This window comes from Callorhinchus milii, unplaced genomic scaffold (genome assembly GCF_018977255.1).
Source record: "Callorhinchus milii isolate IMCB2004 unplaced genomic scaffold, IMCB_Cmil_1.0 Scaffold1, whole genome shotgun sequence".
NCBI lineage: Eukaryota > Metazoa > Chordata > Chondrichthyes > Chimaeriformes > Callorhinchidae > Callorhinchus > Callorhinchus milii.
Window position 1 is genome coordinate 83,418,359 of NW_024704742.1, and position 21,072 is coordinate 83,439,430.

At 38.8% G+C, this 21,072-nt stretch overlaps 1 protein-coding gene across 4 annotated transcripts in view; it reads right to left on the reverse strand.

Annotated features, from left to right (window-relative positions):
* The window catches only part of LOC103185468 (lysine-specific demethylase 4C), a 196,339-nt gene that overhangs the window by 62,524 nt on the left and 112,743 nt on the right, over positions 1-21,072 (reverse strand). For all 4 annotated transcript variants that reach the window (XM_042332573.1, XM_007903982.2, XM_007903983.2 and 1 more), the window contains exons 15-16: positions 20,679-20,734; positions 16,395-16,503 (exon numbers count right to left, since the gene is read on the reverse strand). In XM_042332573.1, coding sequence (XP_042188507.1) covers positions 16,395-16,503; positions 20,679-20,734 — 165 coding nt within the window. The remainder of the gene's footprint in view (positions 1-16,394; positions 16,504-20,678; positions 20,735-21,072) is intronic.

The window sequence follows — 21,072 nt, forward strand, 5'->3', positions numbered from 1 at the left end:
ATAATGATCTTTTAATGAGCAATTGACATAGAAGAATACTTTTTAAATTAAAATGTTCACATCTGTTAATGCCCGTAAAGACATAGTTAAGCAAAAAACACACAAAAAAACTTTCAAAATAGCTCAGGAGTAACTTATAGTGAAACCATAATTGAAATGACAAAGAGCCAAATTGTTAAACCAATAAAATATCCTAGTTCATAATTATCTGTTTCACAATAAAGGTTAGCTTAAATAATGCTCCTTAATTTACCAATTCAATGTCACATCATACATCACACAGCAAGAACTGACTGCACATAAACGAGCATAATTTTAGTAATAAAAATTAATCTACTGCTTTCAGATTTAAAACTCATGCACAGAGTTATTCATTTCTAAAAAGCATCATCATTATCAAGGCAAACAAAGTTTTGAAGACTTGCCTTAAGTTTGTTTTGTAGGTTTTCCAATGATTAGTTAGATACAACAATGCAAAGATGTTTTAAAAATCTACAAAATTTGAAGTAAAAGATGTTCCAATTATTAATCGCCGTAGTGCAAGACAGTAAATTTAGGCTGGTGCTCAGTGTTGATTAAAGAAACAATGGTGTGATCTGAGAAGTCAAAAATGGTTGTGTATAGTACACCTTTAAGTCACCGCAAAACGGAATAGTTCAAATCTATCTAAAAATGTTACCCAGACAGGTAGGTGTGAGACACTCTCCCTTTCCCTTAACAGCAGCAAAAATGTAGTTCAGTAAATATAATGGAATAGCGTAAGAGATCAAACTCTAAAGTATACAAATTATGCTTCCATCACATAAGATATTCTGAGCCATTCTTGTTCTGTGAAAGTATAAAGGTGAAACGCAACTGTGATAATTACAAACATTGTAAGAAATATTTTTAAGTGGTTAGAGCACTCGCCTCGCAAGCGAGGGATCTGGGTTTGATTCCCGGCAGGGCAAAAGGTTGGGCAAGTTTCTTTACTCCACACGTCCCTGTTTACCCAGCAGTAGGAAGAAACCCGATTTTTAGGCGATTGGCGGATTTGAAGGCGGGGGTAATTCCTTCAAAAAAAATAGATTGGTCACTTCAATCCATGACTGTTTGTGGGACACTGCTGTGCGCAATTGACTGCTGCATTTCGCCCACAAATAATAATAATAATAATAATAATAATCCTTGCATTTGATATAGCGCTTTTCACGTCAGGAGGACGTCCCAAAGCGCTTCACAAAACACACTGTAAAGTGAATTGACTGTATATTTGTGGGCGAACGCGGCAGCCAATTGCGCACAGCAATGTCCCACAAACAGTCGTAGATTGAAAATGACCAATTTATTATTGTTTTGTTTTTTTGGAGGGATTATTATTTATATTATTATATATTATTCCATCTATAGAGCGGCTTTCACTTCGGGAGGACGTCCCAAGGCGCTGTACCCGAGCTTTGGGGGGAAATGGTCAGGGGGAGGGAAGGGAGGGAGCGAGGAGGGGGGAAATGGTCAGGGTGAGGGGAGGGAAGGGAGGGAGCGAGGAGGGGGTAGAGAGTTGAGAGGGGAGCTGAAGGCTCGGTCAAAGAGAAAGGTCTTGAGACCGGCCTTGAAGGAGGAAAGGGAGGAGGCGGCGAAGGCACTGGGGGATGGAGTTCCAGAGCCTCGGGGCTGAAGGCCCGGCCACCGATGGTAGGGCGGTTGGGGCGGGGGATGTAGAGGAGACCGGAGCCAGAGGGATTGGTTTTGGAGGGATTATTATTAGGCGTGTGGAGTAAGGAAACTTGCCCAAGGTTTCGGAATAGAATGCACACCCTCACTCCCTGAAGGGACTCAACCTGCTTACCTAATTCTGGAGAATATCAGGCTGGTAAGAGCCAAGACTTGGGGACAGAGTATGCAAAGGAGGTTTAAATGCTGGAGTTTAACCAGCTAAAGCCGGATTGCTTACCATTGAAAGCACTGACTGTGAAACTCAATACATGACAAGACTGGTTGGAGATCCTGTTCTGTGCATTAAACCAAACTTCTACTCCTAACAGCAGCTCAGGTTAAATCACTATCTGATTGTTTTGTAACCTTGCACGATCTGAGGAGTGGACTTCTTGCCATCCTACCTTTCCCAAGGTAGATCAGAAACCTGCTTCATCTGTCCATTCATTCACTTTAATAATAATAAAATAATCCTAACATTTGATATAGTACTTTATATCAAATGCAAGGATTATTTTATTAAATAATATTTAACGCTGCAGAACTGTCTCAAAGTGCTTCACAGAACATAATGTAAAGTTCTGTATATAAAAATATACACAGTCACTTTAGTGAATTGAGACGTCTCGAAGACGTGATAATGTGCTATATCAAATGCAAGGATTATTAGCAATAAGCATATCTAGCTGATTGTCTAAACAGTGTCTATTTGAGTATTTGACAAATCCTGGACAGTGTTGCTGCTAAACAATTCTCTTCCTTTCCATCTTGTGAGATAAAGGAGATAGTTGAACATGCTAACAAAAATCTTCCTTCCCACTAATGTGAGATAGAGCTTCAAGAAATCATTTATAAAGGAGTCAGAAATGAGAAATATATTGACAGACATGTAATTTTACACGTGAACAAAACTATAGTATGATACAGTCCTGAACATTGGGCTTCCGGTCTGCTCCATCTCCCTTTCCTGCTCGTCTCACCATCGGCGGTCAGCCCTTCAGCCTTTCTGCCCCACCCTTTGGAACTCCATCCCATAGTCTATTTGCTTTACCCCTTCCCTTGCCTCCTTCAAGGCCTGTCTCAAGACTTTCCTCTTCAACGGTGGCATTGCCCATTGGTCACCCTCCTATAGCCAGATGCCTCCCAGGTTTGGTAAAATAAAATATGTTCTAGATGGTGGGGTGTAAATATCAGGGGATTTTGAATTAGCAAATCTGAAAAATCTCGGTCAGCCCTCTGGAACTCTGCTCAGACACCAATCTCAGTTTTGACTTCCAGGAAGTCAGTCTCCACACAGAGATCCAGAGTTTTGGTTGTGACACATCTCAGATTCACCAATTGCAAATATCTTTGGACTCCAGCAATTTGCACTCCACAACGTTCCATTGGCTGTTTAGAGAAAATGCTGTGAAGTGCTGAGGTGTTTCCATGTGATAATTGATAAGGTGGCTACATTAAATGTAAGGAGTATTATAATAAAAAGCACAATCAAGGAAGCTCAGTACTAAATTAAGAAAAATAATTTTAAGCTAAAGATACTCAAGTTAAAATAAGGGCCATTCATATACGACTTCATACCTATTAGGGTAGAAGGGCAATGGTTAGAGGCCTGGGCTTGGGGCCAGACTCAAAACATCTTAAAAGATACTCCAATTCTATGTGAATCAATCGTTGTATCCAACTGAGATGACAAATTATCTCACAAAAAATACTGTCAGCTGCTCTGATAGGTCCCCCCTGCCCATTTTCCAGAGTAATTCCTGAGACTGATGGAAGGACATCAGCATTACTGCATTGAAAATCAAATGGTGTTGAATTACTGAAGTAAGACTTTAGTGTTCACAGATGTTCAAATTATACATATGAATTGCTGCCAGCATGTCCATTTCCACATGAAGCCAACTATCTGAATTGGAGCATTTACACATGAGGTTTGCTGAAAATCTTACAAAGCAGTTAAATTAAGTTGATACATTAGTGGATTTAATCAAGAGACAAACAGGGAGAGAGGGCCACACAGAGACAAAGAGTCAGAGAAACACAGAGGCAGACAGAGACAACGGGTCAGAAAGAGACACAGAGTCAGACAGAGACAGACAGAGAGACACATAGACAGACACATAGTCAGACAGAGACACATAGTCAGACAGAGACACAGAGACAGACAGAGACACAGAGACAGATAGAGACACAGACAGGGACAGACAGGGACATGGGGACAGACAGAGAGAAACAGGGATATAGATCAGAAAGGCAGGCAGAAACATGACACAAATGACTTCTGGAGTAACTTCTATTAAAATGACAAAAAATAATTAGTTGATCCAAATGATTTCTTGAATTAGTCATTAATAAAAGTAATTAATTTCCTGTTTATCAGATATGTGCTATGTACATATCTCCACAGAACTAAATGCACATTCCCAGACAAACATAAACTATTATTGTTATCAAAGAAATCAAGCACATCTGTGCATAATCTTACCAATCCATTGCCTCAGGTTCATTATGGGAATCCATGAGAACAGATTGTAGCTGCACGTACTGCTTCCCCTCAATAGAGTATCGCCACTGACAACCTTGTAATTTGGTTTGCATAAATCATTCTTTTCCTCCCATCAGCACCACCATTTTATTTTAAATGGAAGGCTAAATGAATAGTAAGCAACAATGGCTGTAAAGCAGAACACAGCTGTCTAATGAATATTTAAATTGCGATGTCTCCAAATTTACAAGCACAAATCATATCGCATAGGTGGGTGTATTTTCAGCCGCTATCCACGACTGCTGTGTGCAACTGGCTGCCGCGTTTCACCCACAAAATATAGAGTAAATTCACTTTACAGTATATTCTGTGAAGCACTTTGAGACGTCTCAAAGACACGATGAGGCGCAATACCAAATGCAAGGATTATCTGGAATTCCTTGCTTCAGTCACTCGGTTTGCCCATTCATTGCCATCTTCGAATCACACACATATTCTATATCAATCTCACATATCAAACTCGCACCGTCTTTACTCACATTATTCTCTATCAAATGCTAATATTGTATATAATGAATCGTGCTCAATAGATATTAATTCCAAGGGCTATTTCACTTTTAAAAAACTCAGCACTGGTCTATGGTTGCATTACATACGTATTCTGGGAATTCTTCTTACAAGCAAAGTTCTCAAAAAGACATTACTACTATATATTTTTCCCCATTTGATAATACAACTGTCCTACATAGGATCATAGAATCTAGAATTATACAGAAGGAGGCCATTTGGCCCATAGTGTCTGTGCTGGCTCTTAGAAAAGAGCTATACAATTCAATCCCACTCCCCCGCTCTCTCCCCATAGCCCTGCAAACTTGTCCTCCCCAAATAATTATCTGCTTCTCTCTTAAAAGTTGTTATCGAATCGGCTTCCACCACCCTTTCAGGCAATGCATTCCAGATCCAAACAACTCACTGAATGAAAACATTTCTCCTCACCTCCCCTCTGTTTCTTTTAACAACTATTTTAAATCGGTGTCCTCGGGTTACCGACCCACCTGCCAGTGGAAATAGTTTCTCCTTATTCATCCTATCAAATCCCCTAATAATTTTGAAGACTTCTATTAAGTCTCCTCTTAACCTTTTCTACTCCAGGAAGAATAATCCTACCCTTTCTATCCTCTCCTGATAACTGAAGTCCCTCATTCCTGGTACCATCTTGGTAAATCTCCTTTGCACCCTCTCCAATGCCTTGACATGAAGAATAAACTTTCTTAGAGTGACGACAATCCAATAGGATTGTCTAGCTTAGGTAAGATGGCTATTTTTCATTCAACTCCTTCATTTTCACCCGTCCTTCTGTTGAATCTCGTAAATAAATCAAATAACCAGTTTGAATGGATATGAAGACTGTTTTGCAGTAGCAACATTTCCAAGTGACTGAAGCCTTTGCATTGTATTAGAGTGCCTCCACGAGCCATGAATGATTCAAAATAAATGGAAGGAAAAAGTTGCCTCATTTGGTAGACACTGATGAAATTTTAAATTTCAGCTGCTCTTTCCACAAGCAAGGTTGCAAATGAACAACTTATTGTTGCTGTATTGTTTGTGTGGGCGCGGGGGATTTGCTTGGTCTATCACAATTGCTAAGGACATTTTGGTAAACTGTTTAACAACTTCTCTGCAAAATTATTTTTAAGAAATGGAGCCGAAAATGTCCCCATTCATTTTTTAATTAAATTTGATAGTTTAAATTAAAATAGTTTGAATGCAATCTGTGTTTGGATCTGTTTACATTCTGATTGTGCTTTTATTTTAATAAACTGTTACTAAATTGAAATCCCCAGAAAACTGAATCACTGAGCTATTGGGAACCCTTAATTTTTTATTTTAATAATAAAAAATCCTTACATTCAATATAGCGCCTTATCACATCATTGAGACATCTCAAAGCAATTCACAGAATATAATGTACAGTGGATTCACTGTGTATTTTTTTGCAAATTATTTTGGGATTGCATTTGTCTTCGGGGAACTGAAAGGAAATGTGCAGATGAGTAATCTTCATTGCTCTTTTTGCACTGTGTCCTTTCACTTCAACCGAAAATTTGGTCACCCTCCTACCCTTACCCTTCCTGTACTTCACCCCTCCTGATCCCAATCCCCTGCTCAGGTCCAAATCCCTTACTGTGCAGTATGTTGGAACATCCTCCCGACATGAAAGGTGCCATAAAATGTAATTTGTTGATGTTCCTGTCCTGGGTACCTACTTTAATCATAGAATAGACAACTCTACAAAGGAAGTACATTTCATGTTTACGGTTCATGACCATGTAACAAAATTCATTTTGAATGGAATACTAAGGAGGAAAAAAAATCTGTTGAAGGGTCACAATTGAAAAACTAACCGTCGTTTTCTGTTTCAGATGTTGATCGATGTGCTATGCCTGAGCAGCTTTATTTGTTTTCATTTCATCATTTGAAACTGAAATCTGACTTAAGGTCCAATGTACCAAGAAGATACAACAGCAACAATAACAACAAATTACATTTGTATTGTGCCTTTCACATCAAGAAGACGTCCCAAGGTGCTGGACAGTCAGGGATTTACCCCGAGCTGGGGGGATCAGAAGGGGTGGAGGGCAGGGACGGTAGGGGTAGGAGAGTGACTGTAGGCACATTCAAAGAGGAGGATCTTGAGATGGGCCTTGAAGGAGGCAAAGGAGGGAGCGAGGCGAAGGTATAATGAGATGGGAGTTCCAAAGAGTGGGGGTAGTGAGGCTGAAGGCATGACTGCTGATGCTTTGTTGTAAGGCATATCAAACAGTAATGTGGGGATTATTCCATGTGGCTGCTTTATAGATTGATTCTTCAATCTCGCATTCCTAATATTCTGACACAAGAGCAAGTCATGTTAACATTTTAAGAATGAAAAACTAGAGGTCACAGACTGAAAAGTACTCAAAGGGAGTGGCAATAACTTTGCAAAGAATGAAATTAAAATGCCATGTTGGGATCAAAGTAAGGATCTAATCTCCGAGTCACCCTTCATGAATCTAAAATATTGAAGAATCTTCTGCAATTTTACTGTCTACATAGAGTGAAAAGATAGTCGCTGCACAAACTAATCAAGAAGCAATTTTAGATAAAGTCACAGGGATATTATAGAGGAAAGTGTGAAACTGATCTTGACACCACAGAGAAAATATTAGTCCACTTTGTAATGTATGCCTTTCAAGTACAAACATGGTTTGCTGGTTTCCTGTTTGTTACCTCATGATGATTACAGGCCTTTCAAGTCTGTTTCTTTCAAGAGCCGCATTTAAGTGCAGGTTTTTGGTGGGAAACAAGGCAGATCTGCCTATTAATCTGAGACAACACATCCAGATTACGAGAAAGGTACAAATTAGTCAAGTTCAGCAAATTAGTGAACCATAATTTCCTTAGTCAATAAGGTTATTAGAATTAACATTGGTCTCTCTTTTGTAGAAATGTCATAATCAAAGGAAATTCACAAGCAAACATTCCATACCTAAAACTCTATCAAAGGTGGTCCCTTTGACCTGCTGAAAAATTCATTCAGCTTCTTGTTCTGGAAGATTCCTTTTCCTTGACAGCTCTATGTTCAGATTAGTCTTCAAACACTCAAATAACTGCGGAAAACCAGCTTCCAAACTAAGATGAAATTTAAAAATACATCCAAAGCTCTACACAATGATAATTTTTACGATAATGGTCTTAAGGCTAAGAAATTTCACTTGTGATGGTCAGGAAATTGTCCTTACTAAGGGAGTGTCCTGCCACATTCTAACCTGTTGCTGGTTTTGTTCAGAGCCTCACTGTTGTTATATCTGTGACTGGCTGTAGATCTAGCACTGATATATAGAAGTGTAAGACGCGGCTTCAAACAACAGTCAATCCATTAGTCTGCAACTCATTCTGTGCTGGATTCCTGGATCTTGGGATGGGTGACCTATCCTGGTAAAAGCCACAGAGCTCCAGTAAGATACACTGTGAAGGTTGGTCAACCCAATGTGTAAGAGCCATTTTTAAAATTGAACACCTGCTTTAACTTTGGAGGGAAAGCATCTTAGAAGATAGTCGCTCCTTACTGATCCCAAATTGCCACTCTGAGGTAAAGATGAGGCTTCCAAAAACAAGATGTCTGCATTGGCTTGATTTCCTACAGAGGTTTACCCCTAATGTTTGACACTGTTTAGTCTTCAGTTTAAATGGCTTATTTTTATAGACATCACTCCAGTCTTTGCCAGGCTCCACTGGCTCCCAATTACCGAACGGATTGATTTTAACATCTTGTCATTCGTTTTCAAATCCCTTCATGTCCCTGCACCCTCTCTACATATCCAAATTGCTTACCCCCCACACCAGCACCCGCTGCCACCGCTCGGCTGGCTCCGGCCTCCTGATTGTCCCTCGTGCATTCCCCTCCACCATCAGTGGCCGTACCTTCAGCCACTACACCCCGAAACTTTCTCCCTCAATCCCTCCGCCTTGCCCCCACCCTGCCCAGTTTCAAATCCCGCCTAAAAACCTTCATTTTTGGCTATGCTTATGGTCACCTCCCGCCTCCCTCTCCCCCTGGCCCGGGGTCAGACTCCGCTACTGTCAAGCGCTCCAGGATTCTACCCCACAAGAAGAACACCATATAAATTCAGTTGATGTTATTGTATTGCAGATAAAACATAACTTTTTTTAAACATACTCTTCCAAAAAATGGTTGAATTGTAATGGCGTCCTTTGGAGGCCCTGGGACACTCAGCCTGACTCTGGATGGCATAAGAATGGTAAGTCACAAAGGTTTGAATACTTGTCCACCATCCACACAAACATACTTAAGATAACAATACAAGCAGCTCTTACAGCAAGCCTCTTTCACCAAAGTATTGCTGTAGGTAATTGATCAAAAAGACGCACTAACGAGAGCTCAATTTTCAAACCACACCACGAACAATAAAAGCTTCAACAGTTACATTTATATAGCATCTTTTATCCAAAAGAAGATCTCAAAATGATTCACAGAGTGAGCATAATTTGAAATGAAATGAATGCTGTTACAAGAATACATGTGGTATCTAATTTATGTCAACAATGTTCTACAAACAACACCTTCCTTCTTTGAAAAAAGATCAATCTCCAGATAAAAAGAATGTTTTCCTTCACATAAATTAAACAAATGATAAAGAATATCTGTTTGCAATGTGTGACAGAATATATTTAGGGATTTTTGTATTGAAATCTATCTGGAATTCTCGTGAGGAGAATGGGCTGAGGAGAGCTTTGTGCATCAGCAACTAACGTTATTGAAGGGTCCGTGTGCTATTTAATAATAATAATAATAATAATCCTTGCATTTGATATAGCGCTTTTCACGTCTTCTAGACATCTCAAAGCGCTTCACAGAATATACTGTAAAGTGAATTGACTGTATATTTGTGGGCGAACGCGGCAGCCAATTGCGCACAGCAATGTCCCACAAACAGTCGTAGATTGAAAATGACCAATTTATTATTGTTTTAGTTTTTGGAGGGATTCTTATTCTTATTATTAATTCTTATGTTCTTATAAAATCACATCCAAACTCTTGGGATTGAGAAAACACCAAGCCCTCATTAGCGACTGGAGTCAGTCTCTCTTCCCTCCACAAATCAAGAACTGTAAATACAGTAAACTCCCCTGACTAATTTCCAGATCGCACAATTATTTTCTTTTAAGCACTGAGGTTGCTGTTATATTTGTATTGCTGATCAGGTTTAGAGTTCAATCGATTGGATTACAGAGTCGTGCTTCATACTGTACAAGCTGAAACAACTGCTTTAGTTGAATGCCTCAAGCTTTTCTTCAAGAATCTGCATCCGAAAAGACAACAGGAGCCTCCAGTAAAGTGTCCAATTAGTCCCTGGCTCAAGAGCTCTTCTGAGGAAGCTTCACGGTCACAGTTTTTATTTCTGTGTAAGCCTGTAATGCGTCCTCTCCAAGCTCCTTTGAGAACTTTTAAAAATTGTACCCCCTAACATTTTGCTTTTAAGGGATCATTTTTGAGGTTGAATCAATTCCAATATTATGATTCTACTCTAGTTAATAATAATCCTTGCATTTAATATAGTGTTTTATCAAGTCATTGCAAAGTCTCAAAGCGCTTCACAGAATATATTGTAAAGTGAATTGACTGCATATTTTGTGGGTGAAATGTGGCAGCCAATTGCGCACAGCAGTGTCCCACAAACAGTCATGGATTGAGTGACCAAATTATTATTATTTTTTACTACTTGACCAAATTATTATTATTCAGTACTATTTCATGAATCGATTACCAGCATTCTCTCTCCCTCCTCCATCACGATTCTCCGTGCTGGCAGCTGGTCTCAAGTGGAAACTATTTTGCAATTATTTGTCTCAAGTTTGATTTGTACTGGATTTTATTTGTGGAAAATCTGAACCAGACACCAAAAGCCATTCCAGTATCCTTTACAAAAATTGCTTGCAAATTCGGTTGAAATTCAGTCTAATCAGAAATGAAGCGTGATTTTCCTAAAGCAGCATCTATTGACTCACAAACAGAAAATGAGGCAGTTTGAAGCATGCTAATTTACAAAAAAAATTCATAATTTCTACATCAAGCTTGAAAGAAGAACATTTTAGCTAAGATGTCTGATTACTACTAATAATAATATTTACTATTATTAACATTAATAATATTTATTATTATTATTGATTACTAAGCTAAGCTAACAAATTAGTAGTCAAGCACTATAGTGCTCACTCTGGAACATCAACTACAATGTAGTCAGCTCTGAAAGGAGCTCAGAGTATGACAGGAAAAACAATCGTGATTTAATCTTTAGTTTTCCTGGCATTAATTGGGGAGCGCGCAATACTGTTAAATCATGATTATTTTTATAACCAAGTAATTAATGAGGCAAATATTACATTTGGTTAAAAACTGGTGAGTAACATAAAACCTGTTGACACTAAGAGAGGGTTTTTATTTTAAAAACAAAATATCACAGAAAGAGTAGAGTATATACATAAAACATTCTGTCAGGGGATCAGGTATCAGTTTTGTTGGTAAGAATCAGGCTTCAGAAGATTGTGAGTTCCAAGTCTCACAAAAGGATTCTGAGTTCATAGTCCAGGCTGTCACTCTAGTACAGTGCTGTTGGGAGCGCTGCATTGCCAAAGCTGCCAACCTCTGGCTGAGACCTTAAACTGAGGTCCCTTTAACAGTCTTTAATGTCCACTGTTCAAGTGGACGTTAAAGACCCAATGACACTGTTTGAAAAGAGAAGCCAGTGTCTCACGGTGTCCCTGGCCAACATTCCCCACATAACAAATTGTTCATTCCATTCATGGCTGTTTGTGGGACACTGCTCTCTGCAATTTGTTGCCAAGTTTGTGGACAAATAATCATCACACTTTATAGGAAACTCTGCAAAGCACTTGGAGACATTTCAACATGATAAAGAGGCTACATCATTTGCATTATTATTTGCAGCAGAAACCAGCAGGATACACCTGACAAATTCCGAGCAAACAATTGACAATGTAGGAAACTGGATGATTGCTAAGTAACACCCCAGGATATAAATCACCTACATTTTGAAAGAATGTATGGGTGGTTATTAATGTAGTTATCTACAAAAAGAGCTCTAATCCTGAAAAGATTCTTGGGTACAAAAGAAAATAAGCTCTTAAACCAGTCATTTCAACTGCGCGTCTACACCTGCTTCCAAAATGGAAAAGCTTTCAAACAGCATGAAGCCCAAGAGCTTTCTCAGTACTAAGTTTAAAAGATTATCTGTCTGGAAACTCAAAATACAGACGGCTGGCTCAACAGAAACAGTGGCGTTAAGGAACCTGCCAGGTTCTGACAAGGCAATTGTCAGAAGGGGCAAATCTTTGGATATGTCCAAAAATGAAGAAAATGGCCTTTCTTCCAATCCCAATTGTGAAGAAAAATATAAAAGCAATGCAGTAACAAGAAAAACTAATTACAGCTTGCTCCATCAGCCAGGTACTATGTTACAATCCAATCTGACTATTTACTCATGCTTTTTCAATCACAAACCAAAGACTGTTTATAAGACATTGATATGTGCAAACTTCTACGATATTTGAATACGTATATGCAGTCACTATATTTGACAGCAATTACTCACCACACACTGAGAGTTACATTATAGGTGCTATATTAAATGCAAGCAATGTGATTGTATATTTATGCACACATTGCTGACAGGGTTTCAGAATTAGAACGAATAATGTGTTGTGTTACAGAGCCAACAGAATAATTAGTTACTTTCCTGGGTGACAATAATAATCCTTAAATTAGTTTACGGATTTTCACCTTATATTCATTTTCTCTGGTTCTGCACACTAATCATTATAAGATTCACACCATTAATTTTATCTAAAAAAGTATTGGGATTCACTTGGGAAAGTCATCATACAAATATTTCACAAAATTGAGGTAAACAATTTTGGGTTCACTGATAGATGGAATTTAGATGCCAATATCTCACATTTACTCTGATAAAGGAGAAAATAGTCCACATAACCGAGTCTCCAGCATCCAGAGACACTTCATCTATTATGGACTCATTAATATTATAGTTTCATAAAACAGTGGTCATCCTGAAGCAAGGATTTGAAAGTATTCAGGAATGTCGTCAGCAAGAATCCATATGGAACATAACTGTATCAACAATTTTAAGTATATTTTAGTTAGGGAAAACATTCAAGTTTAAGTTAAAATCTAAACTTTCAAAACAAAGCATGTACTTTTTTCTTACACAGTTTATAAAATATCAGTAGTATTCCTTGAAATGCAAGTCCATTGTGTCAACTGTGGGACATTTTGATTTGCTCTCAACAGGATAAAAATTAACATTATTCTCCAACAAAGTACCTTCAATGCCTTGGGACGTCCTCCCGACGTGAAAGGCGCTATACAAATGTAATCTTGTTGTTGTTGTAATCTCATATTTCACCTTGGTCCATATTAGAAAAATATCATTTTTATTTATTAGTTTAGGTAAACAGAGTGAATAAACTGCACCATGTCCCAAGGAAGTTGACTTATGAGCAGCTGAAGCAAAGCACATTAAATTTCTCATTTGTCTTGACACAATCTAGAAAAGCTAAATTAGGTACAATTGCTTCTACATATTCCAAGACTGTCTGCATCAGTGGCCATGGTAAATTAATTGATTCAGCCTTTCCAATACAATTAATTTTCAACTTCCACGCAACATGTACCGAAGTGAACAGAGCAGATTTAAAAATAGACACATTCAAGCTCCTTCAACAGAGCAAAGTTGTTAAACAATGCAAAATTTTATGTAATATCATAGAGCGTCATATTTTTTAAACAGTACTCTCAAACCTATGTTGGAACATAAAATACGCAGAATTCAAAATCATTGCATTTTTCTTAAAAAAGGTGAAATACAGTCAATATAGAACACTAAGGTGACAACACCTCACTTATAAAGCACCTTTTACATAAGGTGAACATCTCAAAGTGCTTTACAATGACTAACAGCTTAGGGTTAGAATAATAAATTACTGAAATTGATTGCAATTTCAAGTACAATTATGATTGGTTTGTGATTATCAGTGTGAAGTTATATCCTTGCATTTAGAATGCAGTATCTCTTTGGCAACAGAGACAGCAAAATACAGGAGCCAAAATGTATACAAAATGTTGGATAAATCTACTTATAGATTCTACAGTTTTTAAATCACAAAGCTTTCACCGTTCAATTATATGCAATTGTTGTATTGCTTGTGTGTGAATGTGTGTGTGTGGGGGGGGGGGGAGGGGGGGGTTGGGGGTTGGGAGGTTGTTACAGAATCGACTGATGGGCAATTAGAGACTGAATCTGCTTCCAAACTGGCAAGTACAGTATGAAATGTTCAATTTGTGTAACATTCAATCAGTGCAGAAAATATGTAAAATTACACATTCAAAAGTTTGGCTGATCCATCTTAATTGGTGCAGATCCAATTGCCTGAGTGATTCTCTGATGTTCACCTCATTACATATTGGCTAGAAGCTTTTCATGTATCATATAATGAGGCATATAAAGAGAGATGACTGAACAGACAGAATAACTACTTTTTTTCTTTTCACCAATTTTTTCTTTTCAACTTCCCTGATAAAACTTCCATCCACCTCCCCAAATCACTTGAGTGTTGACACCTTGCTGAAGCACAGCCCCATGTACACTGTTTGATGAAACTAAGTGTTTGAGATTTACATCAGCCTTTATTTAAAAATACTGTATTGACAATATACTGAATATACTGCACAATACATTTCACACTTATAATAGTGCCTTTCATGTCGGGAGACCGCCCCAAAGCCTTGACAATTCTGGTTGGGCGCCGGTGCTGAGGAGATGACCGAAAGCACAGTCAAAGAAATACATTTTGTTACGTACAGGAGGGAAGGGAGCAAGTCAGATGGAGAAGTGGCCCATCCGGGATGGGCAATAGGAGGGAGGAAATTAATGGTCGTGAGTGTAACTATACTGTGTGAATGAATTTCCGGTTTGTTTCCATCACTTCCTGTCTCTCTGTTCCTATCATGTCTCCCTGTGGGTTTGTTCTGTCTTTCTCCGAGCCTTTGCCTCTGTGTCTCTTGCACACATTCTCACTTGCTCTTTCCCATCTCTAGCTTTCATCACATTCACTTTTCCCTCTTTCAGACTCAGTCACTCGCACTCTGTACCTCTTTGTCTATTCTCTTTACCTTCCTCATAGAGATTATGCAATACTCGCTCCCTTTTGTTTTAGGTTGCTCTTAACTCCCACTATCAAACTCACCCAAACTGCTTCCCCTAACTTCCCACCCCTTCCTCTCCCTTCCTTCTAACTCATCTTCATTCCTCGTCTTCTCACATTCATCGCTTCTCCCCTTCCCTGCCATTCTTTTCTATACAATTCTTCTTTTCCCATATCCTTTTAACTCACACCATGTTTTAATGGAATGGAGTGAAAATGTCTAAAAGTCATATCACTTCCTGCACACGTGGCTTATATCATTCCTTTTCAAATGGCCACACTGACATCAGTTCCTTTATACTCCTGATGCACTGACATAGGAAGTGTTACTGACATCAGAAGAGTCAGCACCATGTGTTTCTAGTGCAGTCACCTGCTGTTAGTGCAAGGGGACTGGGGTAAGAGAGAGAGTGAAGAGCAAGAGGAAGAACAGTGTAGATAGAGGTGAGAGAAAGGATATTTTGTGTGTGCCGAGGAGTTTTATTAACAGGGATTTTTTTTAACCAAAAGCACAGAGAGATTTTTTTTAAATGGATATGATATTACTCTAGGTTTTTAGCAATTTGATTGGTTTAAAAGCTGCATACTGGACATTACAATTCTTCACTCTGTGCAAGTGGATGTTTGTGTGATATTCAGTGGTCTAGCCATTCTCACAGTGGAAATGTACAAACCAGTGCTTTGGGGATTGAGGGAAAGCATGGGATCAGATAGAGGACTATCACATGATACTTTTAAGTTATTTTGGGGTTTCTCTTATAATTTCCATTATAGACATTTTTTTGATGGTTCTTCTTTTACTAAAGGCTATGGATGTGCATTTTGTTCATTTTGAACTATACTTTTGACGACAGTAGAAGGAGAAAGTAAAATAAGTGTGTAAGGCCTCTATATGTTTATATATATAGATTAATAAACAACCTTCAGGAGGTCATAACACAATAACATCTCTGCACTGTATAGTTTTTATATACAGTATAAATTATTTGCATTGTGTCTGGGAAGGATGTTGTGACCCACTGAATCCTATATAAATTCAGAATTAATGCACAGCTATTACATCCCATTACTTTGAAATTGAAATCCTGACATCACTGACACACATAGAGATTTGCTGCCTTCCTCCGGCAGGAATGGCTCAGCGGCCAGCTGGTGACAGCTCTTAATACTGGAAGTTTGCTTCTACAAAACATACAAAACAGACTTCACAGAAGATCCAAAAGTCAGAGAAATGAAATCTGCCATTTTCAATAGAATTGTGCCGTTTTCACTAAAATGATGACTCTAAGGCACACAGAGCATTTAACCTCAAAGATTTCTATATACCTTGAATCAGTCTTGACTACACAGAAACATTGTACTGTAGTTCAACCAAAAAATACAACAGAGAATAAATAACACACTGTGTACTCACAAGCTTTAATCTTTGCAAAGGTATCCTGGTGACATCCACGGGGCCACGGTCTGCTACATTCACAAACCTTGCTTCGGGAATTGCCACAGCGCACATCACGTGAGCCCACCTGCAGAACACGAGAGGCAATCTAAATAATGTGATGAAATACAGAGATACGCTGGTATTCATTTTGTCTTCTGTTTGTAAGAATGCTTGCCTGTTAAACTTGACTTGGAACCCATTTTGATTTCATACACAAAACAATCTCAGGATATAGTGAAACCAGTTTCTTTTTACCTTCAGTCCACCTAATTGCTAAGTCTACCCATGTACGTTAAAAGCCGAAAGGCTGCAGGTCAATAACCAATTATTGTCAGTCTTGTATAGATGATATCTCACTAGTGAAGGTGAATTATGGCAGCTCTCTCCACGTCTGAAAGAAAAGCCCATTACTCAGAGGCATCAAAGTGAGGCAGATTCATGATGCTTTTTTTCATGAAAGAAAAGATCCCTGGAACTCACCATTATCTGTTTATTCTTATGACACATTGTTCTTGATTTTAAAAAAAAATGCCTCTAAACAAATACTGGAATTCCAGCTCCAGCAATTGGCAATGGATTTCTAATTAACACAGGGAATGGGTTTGGAAACATTGCAAATTTACCTCCATGGCAATTCAACTATAAAAAGTTTCTTGAATGAGGACCAGGTATAACCTACCCTATCACAGACTCCACCACAGCTATCCAACAAGAACTTGCATTAATGTAATAGAGGGTGATGTTTTAAAGCATTTCACAGAGACAGTGCTGGACAGCAAGCAGGGAAAGGTGGGGGTGGGGGGGGGGGGTGCAGGGGGGTAGGAGAGATGCAACTGTAGGCAAATACAAGGTGGTAGATTTCAGAAGGCATTTAAGGATAGATAAAGAGGGAGTGATAACATGAAGGGATTTAGGGGGGAATTCCAGAGGGTAAGGGTATAGTGGGTGAAGGCTTGGCTGCGACTGATCTGGGAAGAGTAGTGGGCAGCAGGCTCGAGTCAGCCAAACTAGGAGAGTGAGACTAGAAAAGGTCACAGAAATAACAAAGGGCAAAGGCATGTAAGGATTTGTTCATGAGAGGGGAGGTCTCAATCTGCTGGAAGAAAGTGCAATTGGCAAAGACAGGTGATGGCCAAACAAAGCTTGATTTTGGGTAAGGAAGTGAGCGCTTCCTGAATAGCCGAGCTGGGGAGGCTGGCTAGGAGGGCATGGGAGAAGGTCAATATGATGGTAATGAAGGGTTTAGGCCATATTGGTCAGGATGGAGACAGGTGATCATGAAGAAAAGGCAGATTCACCAGTAATCCTAATATCTGCACTAACTGGGACCAGCCCCAGTGTGGGTATGAAAACAAGGTGGATATCAGGTCATCAGGCATATCCAATGCTTATTGAACACACTTCAAACTTGGGAAAAAGTATTAGTAGACAACGCAATCATGCATGCAACTAAAGCTTTTTTTTGTCAATGTTCAATCCAACTTCACTTCCACATCTCAACCTTGATATGGAGAAGTGGGCATTCACTTATCTGGCTTATGATACACAACGCTATATTGAATTTAGATTTGGTTTCAACCTGGAGATACAGACCACATTTAGACTTATAATTAGCCTAGAGAGATGCATAACTTTCCTTTACAGTTCAGTCTTGAGCTGACAGGTTCCCTTCATATCTTTTGAGTGGAATTTGTGAAGTCATTTCTAAGTATTGAAATTCTGCAGCAACCTTGGATAGGAAATCTGGCAACTGTCTTAAACCATATTATCTATAATAATAATATATTAATCCTTGCATTTGATATAGCGCTTTTCACGTCTTCTAGACCTCTCAAAGCGCTTCACAGAATAGATTGTAAAGTGAATTGACTGTATATTTGTGGGTGAAACGCAGGAGCCAATTGCGCACAGCAATGTCCCACAAACAGTCGTGGATTGAAAATGACCAATTTATTATTGTTTTGTTTTGGAGGGATTATTATTAGGCTCTGTGTGGAGTAAGGAAACTTGCCCAAGGTTTCGCGCTGCCTGGAATTGAACCCAGGTGTCTCGCTTGCAAGGCGAGTGCTCTAACCACTGAGCTACAGGACTCTATGCATAGATAGGCATATGAAGAGTGAAATACACTTCTCTCAATTCTCCTTTCAGAAATATTAGGACTGTTGCTTCTAGTAAGCATACTTCTCACTATTCTGATGACAGTAGTTCGAAGAGTGTATGCACATGTGACAGGCCCCACTCAAAGCTACCCGATTCCCGCTGTGAACACAACACAGACGTGTAGTCTTAGAAACCAGTTGACAATGAAGGTAGTTTCTCCACTGATGCAGTGGTGCTGGCTGATACCTGCTCTTTGAAAACAACATATATGCCAATCTTTTCTAGAAACCTTTCTTTACAGAAACCTTTGAATGAAAGCAGGGGTCAGGTTTTTATAACTGAATGAATGATCAAACATCTTCCAAATTCTGGAGTACAATCTTTATATAAAATAGATTATAGATCAACACAATATCTTTCAGTATCTGTGTCATGAAATTGAAAGTTACAGGCATAGTTTGATCTTGAAATACAATGCGTGTAGGGGGGAAAGAAGTTACAGAGGATGTAGTAGCGAGTTTCAACTTCAGCTGTCATCATCAGTAATTTTATCTATTGAGACTATATTCTTATGGTATCATCCATCTCCTGATTTACCTCAATGCCGTGGAATAATAGAGAGTTTCTCTGGGAACACAAAGCAATATGGTATTGTTGCAACACTGATCAAGAGTCCTGTTGTATTTGAAACAAAAAATAGTTGTTGCCAAACCAGAATCTACTTATAAGATTGCACTGAAATATTTAAGATCAGAAGAGTCTATGCGCTCCATCTGATCAATCCATAAGGAAAGATTCTCCATTTATTGAAGCTGGGACACCATTCAATTTATGAGAAGGCCCAGTCTCACAGCAAATTTAGGATCACCTGCAAAAGTGCTCTGAACACATGAGTAAATGTGAAGTTGTTACAGCCTCAAAAAGGCAACTATGGGTAAACTCTTTATGAATCCTTGAGCAACTGAGGCAAATTCAGATATGTGAACCTTACACTGAAAGTTGATACCCTCTGTGCTGAAACATTGCTGTGGGAAATCTCGAATGCCAACTTAAAAGCGTGCAACTTTAAAGTCAACTCCTGCCAGTAAGTCTCCTGTATTTCTTCAGCGAACTTGAAATTTTTCTTCACGATGAAACACTTCAAGAATGGAAAAATGTATGAAAATGTTCCCTTCCTCCTGAGGACTACAATGTGCCTCAGCATGTTGGTTTGAGGCCATTAACTTCATAACTGTTTGTAGGTCATTGCTGTGTCTGAATTGGATGCTGTATGCACCTACAAAATACAGTCAATACACTTTATAGTATATCCTCTGAAGCACTTCGAGACATCCTCCTAACTTGAAAGACGCTATATCAAATGCAGAGAATATTGTTAGTCACATCATCCACGTAGACATTGGTAAGGCTCAGAATTCATCCACAGAAAACAATTCCATGAAAACTGTACTATCAAAAGCTAGCGCAGAAAACATTTAAACAGAAAAATCTGTTTGGATCAGTACTTCCTCAAGCTATTTTGTCTTTGAAGTTATTTGCTATATCTGGCACCTAATATGTCTACGGATAGCCCTAGGAGACCGGAACTCAAACCTCTGCTGACCCCTCCTCGCCCACTTCTCTTGGGGTTTCTTTTTCACAGCACAGTCTCTCCACAAAGTGAAGCTGTAGAGACTTCAGGGTCCTATCTTTGTTTTCAGCCTTTTAGTCAGCTGTTTTCTTTTGTCCATTGGGAACATCAGTAATTTTGAGTTGTATCAGGATGCTGAATCTCTGTGGACTGTTTTTTATACTTTTGTCAGAAAATCTTTGGTTAATGTCACAAAGTTACAGTCTAGAAGGCATCAGAAGCATCCTGCATGTATACTGTCAAGCAAAAAGCTTGATGTGCCTTGGGTATTGTCCATAAGAAAGTAATGGCACAAAACAACTCGGTACAAACAACTCCAAATCTTAGATTCTAGTAACTTTCTAGTAACATATTCGCAGTTAGTGCACCAGCTCTATCTACAAATGATGCTAAAGACAGAATGTGACTCCAAGTCCTGAAGTGGGGCTTAAACACACTACCGTCTGACTCAGGCAAGTGAGCTACTACTGAGCCAGGCTGACTCACACTGTCCCAATCTTCACTTAGAATTGTAGGAGGCAGTAACTCACCTATTATCAGTTGTCTGCTTAAGTGCACCACCCCTCAAATTGCACAGGCAACAATCCTAGAAAAAATGGAAAAACAAGACACATTAAACTATTCATTTTGTCAGTTCTTTCCTATGCATGCAATGACAATTACAAAACATGGCAGCTGCACTATAATTTAAATGGTAAAATTATAAATGCTAATATCACAAATTGCCACAATGTCACTATTGACTATATACTTATTATAGTCGTATGAATGGGAGCAAAAAAAAATTTAATTGAAATAAAACACTCAAACTTAAGTGGATATTAATGAAAAAGTCTTCATTCCCCATGCAGTGCGCCAGTCAAAAACATTCTGTCAATGCAAAATGTCTAGCTGTAAATATAATATGGTATTCCACTGACAATC